The following is an 11779-nucleotide window of genomic DNA, read 5'->3' on the forward strand; positions in this document are numbered from 1 at the left end:
ACACACACTTTACACACAGGTACCTATGGATTATGTATTGTAGATGTAGTGTGTAATAATGTGTTGTGAAGTGTAATGTTTTCACTGTATGTAAATTGCCTGCACATACACACACGCACGCACGCACGCACGCACACACTTTACACACTTTACACACACACGCACACACACTGTGTTCCCTCCAGTCCAGACGTGCTAAAGTATTTTAAGCAGCGAAGAGCAAGGGGATACATGGGATTAGACTATTAGAATTTAACTTTCCCTTTTCTCAGAACAACACAACGCTAACTTGGCTACTTCCCTGGTGTTACATACATACTAGAGGTCGACCGATTGTGATTTTTCAACACCGATACAGATTATTGGAGGACCAAAAAAAGACGATACAGATTAATCAGACAATTTTTTGTATTTATTTGTAATAATGACAATTACAACAATACTGAATGAATACTTATTTGAACTTAATATAATACATCAATAAAAATCTATTTAGTCTCAAATAAATAATGAAACATGTTCAATTTGGTTTAAATAATGCAAAACAAGGTGTTGGAGAAGAAAGTAAAAGTGCAATATGTGCCATGTAAAAAAGCTAACGTTTAAGTTCCTTGCTCAGAACTTGAGAACATATGAAAGCTGGTGGTTCCTTTAAACATGAGTCTTCAATATTCCCAGGTAAGACATTTTAGGTTGTAGTTATTATAGGAATTATAGGACTATTTCTCTCTGTACGATTTGTACTTCATATACCTTTGACTATTGGATGTTCTTATAGGCACTTTAGTATTGCCAGTGTAACAGTATAGCTTCCGTCCCTCTCCTACCTCCTACCTGGACTCGAACCAGGAACACATCGACAACAGCCACCCTCGAAGCAGCGTTACCCATGCATAGCAAGGGGAACAACTACTCCAAGTCTCAGAGCAAGTGACGTTTGAAACGCTATTAGCGCGCACCCCGCTAACTAGCTAGCCATTTCACATTGGTTATACCAGCCTAATCTAGGGAGTTGATAGGCTTGAAGTCATAAACAGCGCAATGCTTGAAGCATTGCGAAGAGCTGCTGGTAAATGCACGAAGGTGCTGTTTGAATGAATGCTTAGGAGCCTGCTGCTGCCTACCATCGCTCAGTCAGACTGCTCTATCAAATCATAGACTTAATTATAACATAATAACACACAGAAATATGAGCCTTTGGTCATTAAAATGGTCGAACCCGGAAACTATCATTTCGAAAACAAAACGTTTATTCTTTCAGTGAAATAAGGAACCGTTATATATTTTATCTAACGGATGGCATCCATAAGTCTAAATATTGTTGTTACATTGTAGGCATCCATAAGTCTAAATATTGTTGTTACATTGTAGGCATCCATAAGTCTAAATATTGTTGTTACATTGTAGGCATCCATAAGTCTAAATATTGTTGTTACATTGTAGGCATCCATAAGTCTAAATATTGTTGTTACATTGTAGGCATCCATAAGTCTAAATATTGTTGTTACATTGTAGGCATCCATAAGTCTAAATATTGTTGTTACATTGTACAACCTTCAATGTTATGTTATAATTATGTACAATTCTGGGAAATTAATGACGGCCTTTGTTCGGAATAAATGGACTTCACACAGTTCACAACGAGCCAGGCGGCCCAAACTGCTGCATATACCCTGACTGCTCGCACGGAACGCAAGAGAAATGACAATTTCCCTAATTATAAGAAATTCATGTTTGCAGGCAATATTAACTAAATATGCAGGTTTAAAAATATATACTTGTGTGTATTGATTTTAAAGAAAGGCATTGATGTTTATGGTTAGGTACACATTGGTGCAACGACAGTGCTTTTTTCGCAAATGCGCTTGTTAAATCCTCGCCCGTTTGTCGAAGTAGGCTGTGATTCAATGAGAAAATAACAGGCACCGCATCGATTACATGCAACGCAGGACATGCTAGATGAACTAGTAATATCGTCAACCATGTGTAGTTAACTAGTGATTATGTTAAGATTGATTGTTTTTTATAAGATAAGTTAAATGCTAGCTAGCAACTTACCTTGTCTTCTTGCAGCCCTCGCGTAACAGGTAGTCAACCTGCCATGCAGGCTCCTCGTGGAGTGCAATGTAAAGCAGGTGGTTAGAGCATTGGACTAGTAACTGGAAGGTTGCAAAAACAAATCCCTGAGTTGACAAGATAAAAAATCTGTCGTTCTGCCCCTGAACAAGGCAGTTAACCCACTGTTCCTAGGCCGTCATTGAAAATAAGAATGTGTTCTTAACTGACTTGCCTAGTTAAATAAAGGTTAAATAAAAGGTGTAAATTAAAAATATAATAATAATAATTAAATAAAGTAAAATAAAAATTGGAAAATCGGTGTCCAAAAATACTGATTAACGATTGTTATGAAAACTTGAAATCGTCCCTAATTAATTGGCCGACCTCTAATACATACATACATACATACATACATTACACTTTGTCATACGGACAGCATCAATCCCATTCGAAAGACGTGGCAACGCACGCAACTAGGCCTGTTTTCAAAATAAAGGTTTACATCTATTAATAAAAGAGAGCTATTTTTTAGGATGTATAGAATTATGTGGAATACTAGTTTAGCCAGAGGAGGTAGTTTAGCCAGAGGAGGTAAGGTCAGTCTCATTCCAAGACGTGGCAACGCATGCAACTAGGCATGTTTTCAAAATAAAGGTTTACATCTATTAATAAAAGAGAGCTATTTTTTAGGATGTATAGAATTATGTGGAATACTAGTTTAGCCAGAGGAGGTAAGGTCAGTCTCATTCCAAGACGTGGCAACGCATGCAACTAGGCCTGTTTTCAAAATAAAGGTTTACATCTGTTAATAAAAGAGAGCTATTTTTTAGGATGTATAGAATTATGTGGAATACTAGTTTAGCCAGAGGAGGTAAGGTCAGTCTCATTCCAAGACGTGGCAACGCATGCAACTAGGCCTGTTTTCAAAATAAAGGTTTACATCTGTTAATAAAAGAGAGCTATTTTTTAGGATGTATAGAATTATGTGGAATACTAGTTTAGCCAGAGGAGGTAAGGTCAGTCTCATTCCAAGACGTGGCAACGCATGATGTAACTATTTTCTAAATAAAAGTCTGTTTATAAAAATGCTCTGGGCGTATTGTAGCCCACACTGGTCAAATAAATGCAGGTTGAGTGAGGTAAGGATTTAGGCCTACAGGAAAGGAGATTGGGAGTGTTTAGGATTATAGAGTTACTAAGTTTAGGCCTCAGGTAAACTCTCTTACCGTTTGGTTGCTTCAGAAGTAACACCTCTTCTGTGTCAGAAGTAACGAGGCTGGTTGTGTCAGAAATAACGAGGCTGGCTGTGTCAGAAGTAACGAGGCTGGTTGTGTCAGAAGTAACGAGGCTGGCTGTGTCAGAAGTAACGAGGCTGGCTGTGTCAGAAGTAACGAGGCTGGTTGTGTCAGAAATAACGAGGCTGGCTGTGTCAGAAATAACGAGGCTGGCTGTGTCAGAAGTAACGAGGCTGGCTGTGTCAGAAATAACGAGGCTGGTTGTGTCAGAAGTAACGAGGCTGGCTGTGTCAGAAGTAACGAGGCTGGTTGTGTCAGAAATAACGAGGCTGGTTGTGTCAGAAATAACGAGGCTGGTTGTGTCAGAAATAACGAGGCTGGTTGTGTCAGAAATAACGAGACTGGTTGTGTCAGAAATAACGAGGCTGGTTGTGTCAGAAATAACGAGGCTGGTTGTGTCAGAAATAACGAGGCTGGTTGTGTCAGAAATAACGAGACTGGTTGTGTCAGAAATAACGAGGCTGGTTGTGTCAGAAGTAACACCTCTTCTGTGTCAGAAGTAACGAGGCTGGTTGTGTCAGAAGTAACACCTCTTCTGTGTCAGAATTTTTTATTTTTTTATTTTACCTTTATTTAACTAGGAAAGTCAGTTAAGAACAAATTCTTATTTTCAATGACGGCCTAGGAACAGTGGGTTAACTGCCTTGTTCAGGGGCAGAACGACAGATTTTTACCTTGTCAGCTCGGGGATTCAATCTAGCAACCTTTTGGTTACTAGTCCAACACTCTAACCACTAGGCTACGCGGTTGGTTGTGTCAGAAATAACATGGCTGGTTGTTTTGTTTTTCCTCTCATCAATAAACAAGTTGTGTTAATTAAATCTCACATCTTAATATGCTGCTTAAAATGTAAATGAAGCCTCTCAGAGGGCAGAGTTATGGAGAGGGGGACAGAGAAAGAGGCAGCTGGAGAGAGAGAGAGAGAGAGAGAGAGGGATTGATAGAGCGAGAGCGCGAGCGAGAACGATCGAGACAGAGAAAGAGAGAGAGCCACCCGACGGTGTTTTCTCATCAATAATGTATGTTTCATTCAGAATCAATTAGCACACAGCACAAAACACACATTTTTTCATGATTAACAATCTGGCAACACTGTTGGTTCAGCTGATGGATCTCTACGGCAAACAACGCCTAGCTAATTAGAAGAGATACCTATCTGGATAAAGGGAACCCATAGGGAGAGGATGTGTGTCTGGTCTCACTCTCCTTGTTATTTCTATTCCAGTCCAAACAAGCAGGAGTCGTGTCGTCCAAATCACAATCAGGCCTTCAAAACGAACGGCAAAATAATCTCCCGTTCTGACCGCATCTCATATAGTATTGTATATTACACATGCCAATTATAAGATAATACTGTAAGTAGATGCAGGGCCAACTTCCATATATAATTGTCACCATTAACACTCCCCACCTGGCCCGACACCCGACATGACATACAGAAATGTATTTACACAGATGACATGTTAGACTAACTAATGCAGAGAGCATGTATATTGATTCGACTGATTTTCAAGCACTTCTTTGGGGGGTTGGAGGTTGAAACTAAGTCTGCGATTACACAGGCAGCCCAATTCTGATATTATGTCCAAATATTGTCAACAACAAAAAAAAACTCTGATCTGTTTGGTAAAAAGACCAGTTAGTTGAAGATGATCAGAGTTGGGCTGCCTGTCGGTCGTGGGTTAGTGGGTTCGATTCCCGCCAGGGGTCGCCACACTAAAATGTATGCATGGACTACCTACCGTTGGATCAAAACGTATGCAGACTCTTTGGGTTAAAGCATCTGCTAAATAGCACCATTCTTTCTTTAATATAATGACTCATTTGATTACAACTAACCTGCTTGATTTGTTTTACAGAATAGTTACCGTTTGCCACCTTTGAGGTTATTATTTTGGCCCTCTTGTCTCAATGAACTGTCTGTAGCAGCACCAGTCAGAACATGATTCCTGGCTGCTACCACACGAATGGAAGAGAGCTAGAACCACACGAATGGAAGAGAGCTAGAACCACACGAATGGAAGAGAGCTAGAACCACATGAATGGAAGAGAGCTAGAACCACATGAATGGAAGAGAGCTAGAACCACATGAATGGAAGAGAGCTAGAACCACATGAATGGAAGAGAGCTAGAACCACATGAATGGAAGAGAGCTAGAACCACGAATGGAAGAGAGCTAGAACCACATGAATGGAAGAGAGCTAGAACCACGAATGGAAGAGAGCTAGAACCACATGAATGGAAGAGAGCTAGAACCACATGAATGGAAGAGAGCTAGAACCACATGAATGGAAGAGAGCTAGAACCACATGAATGGAAGAGAGCTAGAACCACGAATGGAAGAGAGCTAGAACCACATGAATGGAAGAGAGCTAGAACCACATGAATGGAAGAGAGCTAGAACCACATGAATGGAAGAGAGCTAGAACCACATGAATGGAAGAGAGCTAGAACCACATGAATGGAAGAGAGCTAGAACCACATGAATGGAAGAGAGCTAGAACCACATGAATGGAAGAGAGCTAGAACCACATGAATGGAAGAGAGCTAGAGAAACACTATGTGGTCGGATTACGTGCTAATCTGAAAATAATAATCTAAATATCAGCAGGCTAAATACTCTCACTAGCTAATCCTCTCATGTGTGTGTGTGTGTGTGTGTGTGTGTGTGTGTGTGTGTGTGTGTGTGTGTGTGTGTGTGTGTGTGTGTGTGTGTGTGTGTGTGTGTGTGTGTGTGTGTGAGTGTGTGTAGGGCAGGGTGTCAAACTATACTCCTGCAGAAAGGTTGTAAACCAGCTGACTTTCATCCTTCCATCTGATGCTTCTGTCAGAGTTGGTGGATGGTGTGGATTTGGTAGGGTGTGGGTGGCTGGTCAAGAGGGAATTGGTATGTATTAAGAATAAACTGCCTGAGTGTAAAGTCCAAGTCTGCGGCACAGAGGTGAGAAGGCCTACACGAGGCACCGTGACTGTAAAAGCTAGCTCTATATGGCATATACTGGCTTATGTTTGGCCAGACTGTGAAAATGCTGAGATGCAGGATTGCTCGACTGATTGCCCGTTGGACTGTTTGATACCTTATAGGCAGGAGGTCTTCAAAGCTCATTGGAAGAAAAAAAAAATCACATTTCCAAGAACGGATGATGTATACACCTTTCATTGGGCTACCTGGACTCAAGAGATCTGCGTTTACACCCGGAAGCTCAATTCTGATCTTTTGCCCAATTAGTGGCTAAAGATCCGATTTGGTCAAAATATCAATTAAGTGACTGAAGAGCTGATCTGATGGACCAATTAAGGTGCAAAATGTCAGAATTAGGCTGCCTGTGTAAATGCAACCTTAGCTCCTTGTTCTAGAACCCATTCAATGCACAGTTATCATACTAGAGCCAATATTTGTCCAGGGGTGCATGTTTCATTAGCTCACCTGGACTCATGAGATCATATAGGCCTGTTAACAATTGTATTAGCTCCTTGCACTAAGAAGCAATGCAACAGTTATGCTAATAAATCCTGTGTGAGTGGGCAGACATGCACTGACAGGCACCACACAGGGAGCGTCTCCAGGCAACCAGACAGGGTGAATCATGACTTGTGCTGGTAATTAGCCACGTCGTTTATCTCTTAGTTTAGTGCTACCCGGCTAGCGCTCAGTCGATATGTATGTATGTGGGTGGTGCTCGATTGCTAGGCAGCATACGGTCCCTATATCAGGTCATTCATGCTTAAGCAAGTGCCGCCGTCCTCCTTGCACCCCACCTCAGTCACTCACAACCCAAGAGTAGCCTAGCCGTGGAGCCTTCGGCGATGGGGTAGCCTGTTGGCTGGCCTAAAATGATCGACACTATATATACAAAAGTATGAGGACACCCTTTCAAATTAGTGGATTTGGCTATTTCAGCCACACCCGTTGCTGACAGGTGTATAAAATGGAGCACACAGCCATGCAATCTCCATAGACAAACTTTGGCCACAGAATGGGCTTACTGAAGAGCTCAGTGACTTTCAATGTGGCAACAAGTCAGTTCATCAAACTCTGCCCTACTCGAGCTGCCCCGGTCAACTGTAAGGGCTGTTATTGTGAAGTGGAAACATCTAGGAGCAACAACGGCTCAGCCGCGAAGTGGTAGGCCACACATGCTCACAGAATGGGACCACTGAGTACTGAAGCTCGTAGTGCGTAAAAATCACCTGTCCTCGGTTGCAACACTCACTACCGAGTTCCAAACTGCCTCTGGAAGCAACGTCAGCATAAGAACTGTTTGTATGGAGCTTCATGAAATGGGTTTCCATGGCCGAGCAGCTGCACACAAGCCTAAGATCACCATACGCAATGCCAAGCGTCGGCTGGAGTAGAGTAAAAGCTCGCCAGCATTGGACTCTGGATCAGTGGAAACGTGTTCTCTGGAGTGATGAATCACACTTCACCATCTGGCAGTCAGACAGATGAATCTGGGTTTGGCGGATGCCAGGAGAACGCTACCTGTCCTAATGCATAGGGCAAATGTAAAGTTTTATGGAGGAGGAATAATGGTCTGGGGCTGTTTTTCATGGTTCGGGCCCCTTAGATCCAGTGAAGGGAAATCTTAACGTTACAGCATACAATGACATTCTAGATGATTCTGTGCTTCCAACTCTGTGGCAACAGTTTGAGGAAAGCCCTTTCCTGTTTCAGCATGACAATGTCACAGTGCACAAAGTGAGGTCCATACAGAAAGGGTTTGTTGAGATCTGTGTGGAAGAACTTGACTGGCCTGCACAGAGCCCTGACCTCAACCCCATCAAACAACTTTGGGATGAATTGGAACAGAGACTGCGAGCCAGGCCTTATCGCCCAACATCAGTGCCCGACCTCACTAATGCTCAGCAATGTTCCAACATCTAGTGGAAAGCCTTCCCAGAAGAGTGGAGGCTGTTATAGCTGCAAATGGGGGGGACCAACTCCACATTAATGCCCATGGTTTTGGAATGAGATGTTGGATGAACAGGTGTCCATGTTGTGCTGCTGCCATGTTGTTGTCATGTTGTGTTGCTACCGTGCTGTGTTGTCGTGTGTTACTGCCATGCTATGCTGTTGTTTTAGGTCTCTCCGTTTGTAGTGTTGTCTCTCTTGTCAAGATGTGTGTTTCGTCCTATATTTTTTTTCCTTTCATCCCAGCCCCCGTCCCCGCAGGAGGCCTTTTTTCCTTTTGGTAGGCCGTCATTGTAAATAAGAATGTGTTTCTTAACTGACTTGCCTAGTTAAATAAAGGTTAAATAAAGTTGCTAGAGCTCGAGAGCGCGACAGTAGCTACCTTGTAATCTTGATCAGAACTAAGTCACACTGTAGCGAGACGAAATGAAAGGGGGTTATTGAGTGTTGAAACACCAAGGCTACATGCGTCGGTCTTTTCTCATCCCTTTTCCTTGATTTGTTTATGTCTAGTCCTGCCTGCTAAATGCAACGTACCACACCATGTAATCTTATTTATCAAGCAGATTACAGCAAATTAGGGTAGGCTACAGATCGGTCAAGATAGCCACTCACTCACGGTCAGGGGAAACAACATGAAAGCAGAACATGTCAAATCTCCTTGTGTCGCACAATATGTTTTTTCCCCCAACATGCTATGATAGAGAGTGTTGACTTGTATCTACTTTAGGATAACAACATATCGCTGGATTTACAGCGTAGACAGGGTTACGACTGGGAAGGGCATATCTCGGCCATAGCACTGCCCAATAAACAGAGGCGAAATTGGCACGGAAAGCGTTTCCTCTTCCCTTGCGAGGGAGGGCGGTATGGTTTCGTCTCACTCTGCGACACATATAACACGGTAATAACACAACAAACTGTCAAGAAAACGTAGACTATAGTCCCTCTACCTGCAGACATTTGACCATATTTACTGTGGCGTTTCTCTGTCGTTTGGTGGGTAACAATAAGTGTCGCGGCCGTTTGCTTACCATTTTGCCGGTTGGATGATGAAATAGGTTGACCCGGAGATGTGAACGGAAAGAAAAAAAACTATATAAACCGGGGGTCTCGCTCGTGATATTCAGGTTGTTGTTTACTTTTTAAACCAGATCCTCTTTTACCGTTGGTTTCACCGCAGTGGCACAGGGAAACCCGCAGGGCGGGTCAGTAACGAGGAGGAGGGACAAGGTAGGTGTGGAGGGGGATGAGAGGAGCCGGCATGCAGCCTACATTTCTAAATAAAAGTCCATATGTTTTAAAGGGAAAGTTCAACATTACTTATTTGTTTCCTTACTTTAGAGCAGTATATGGACAAGGAAAGACTGCAATTCATGCTTTGGGTCTAAGCCACTGCCAGTCTTCCAATGTAGCCTACCCCAAATAGAAAATAAGAGTGGGTTCTGCCAATGTTCAAGGGCACAATGGAAGGACAACTCGCATGCACACTCCTCTCCCTTCAGTGCTATGTGAAACAGATCACTTTTATTTTGAAGATCTCAGCACATCCTCAACGCCATGTTGTGGATTAATGTTGCGTTCATAACACGTGGGAAACTCGTAAACTCGTAAAATACTAGAATTACAGTACATCCGGGGAACTCAGGTCTATTTTTTTCTCATCCAATGTCTGTTTGCACAAGTGCACCACTCAGTGGTGGAAACTGTGCAGTGCATGCAGGAATATCCCCATTGTCCAGACCTACTGTTGGGCTACCGCTATGTTTTGACAGGAGACATAAGGGCCCTGTGGATGTCGTGTCCAGTCCCCCCCATCCCTTTCGCTATGGACAGGGGGTCTTATGGGCTTTATCATCCAGCATTGACCCCTAAAGTTCTCACATATCCTTGTGAGTGGCACAGCGATCTAAGGCACTGCATCTCAGTGCAAGAGGCGTCACTACAGTCCCTGGTTCGAATCCAGGCTGTATCACATCCGGCTGTGATTGGGAGTCTCATTGGGCGGCCACACAATTGGACCAGCTTCGCCCGGGTTTGGCCGCGGTAGGCCGTCATCGTATTGGGGTGGCAGGGTAGCCTAGTGGTTGGACCAGTAACCGGAAGTTTGCAAGTTCAAACCCCCGAGCTGACAAGGTACAAATCTGTCGTTCTGCCCCTGAACAGGCAGTTAACCCACTGTTCCCAGGCCGTCATTGCCTAGTTAAGTAAAATTGTAAATAAGAATTTGTTCTTAACTGACTCGCCTAGTTAAATAGATGTTCAAAATACAAATCCTGCCTAATCTCACATAGCCAACAGTAAAGCTGATGTAAAGTGTCGAACATAACACACTGTGTATATATAATATCAGCCATTTAACCCAAAAAAAACATACAGTCACACAGTTTTTAAATGTATTTAACCAGGCAAGTCAGTTAAGAACAAATTCTTATTTACAATGTGACGGCCTACCGGGGAACAGTGGGTTAACTGTCGGTTACTGGCCCAACGCGCTAACCACTAGGCTAACTGCCGTCCCTACACTCTAACCACTAGGCTACCTGCCGTCCCTACACTCTAACCACTAGTCTACCTGCCGTCCCTACACTCTAACCACTAGGTTACCTGCCGTCCCTACACTCTAACCACTAGGTTACCTGCCATCCTACACTCTAACCACTAGGTTACCTGCCATCCCTACACTCTAACCACTAGGTTACCTGCCATCCCTACACTCTAACCACTAGGTTACCTGCCATCCCTACACTCTAACCACTAGGTTACCTGCCATCCCTACACTCTAACCACTAGGTTACCTGCCATCCCTACACTCTAACCACTAGGTTACCTGCCATCCCTACACTCTAACCACTAGGTTACCTGCCGTCCCTACACTCTAACCACTAGGCTACCTGCCGTTCCTACACTCTAACCACTAGGTTACCTGCCTTCCCTACACTCTAACCACTAGGTTACCTGCCATCCTACACTCTAACCACTAGGTTACCTGCCATCCCTACACTCTAACCACTAGGTTACCTGCCTTCCCTACACTCTAACCACTAGGTTACCTGCCTTCCCTACACTCTAACCACTAGGCTACCTGCCATCCCTACACTCTAACCACTAGGTTACCTGCCGCCCCTACACTCTAACCACTAGGCTAACTGCCGTCCCTACACTCTAAACACCTGCCTGCCGCATGTATTCTTTGTATGGGTGGTCCCAGCGGGAATCAAACACACAATCCTGGTGTTGCAAGCCACAGAGGACCACAACATTATTACGCAACCTACTTAAAGAGTGCATTTTCATGCAAGATTCATCACAGCAGAATGTTTTCATACTTCATTTCCAAGGCAAGTCCCCAACGTCATACCAGAATGCTATGGATGGATAAATAGCACGCTTCTTTCATGTTTTCTTAGACTATAAACCTTTTTTTAAATAAAAAAATAAGATGCAACTGACCCAAAACCACAATTAACTGGGTTGAACTTTACTATATTCTAGGGTATAGAAATGTCCAGGT

At 43.3% G+C, this 11779-nt stretch overlaps 1 protein-coding gene across 50 annotated transcripts in view; it reads right to left on the minus strand.

Moving 5' to 3' along the window:
• ppp3r1a (protein phosphatase 3, regulatory subunit B, alpha a) overlaps window positions 1-9493 on the minus strand; it is a 52706-nt gene extending 43213 nt beyond the window's left edge. For all 50 annotated transcript variants that reach the window (XR_008090352.1, XR_008090335.1, XR_008090369.1 and 47 more), the window contains exon 1: window positions 9300-9493. Coding sequence is in view for 1 of the 50 variants with exons in the window: in XM_052494067.1 (XP_052350027.1) it covers window positions 9300-9302 (3 nt within the window). In the remaining 49 variants the exon portion in view is untranslated. The remainder of the gene's footprint in view (window positions 1-9299) is intronic.
• Between the last annotated feature and the right edge of the window lie 2286 nt (window positions 9494-11779).

Source organism: Oncorhynchus keta, chromosome 3, assembly GCF_023373465.1.
Source record: "Oncorhynchus keta strain PuntledgeMale-10-30-2019 chromosome 3, Oket_V2, whole genome shotgun sequence".
Taxonomy (NCBI): domain Eukaryota; kingdom Metazoa; phylum Chordata; class Actinopteri; order Salmoniformes; family Salmonidae; genus Oncorhynchus; species Oncorhynchus keta.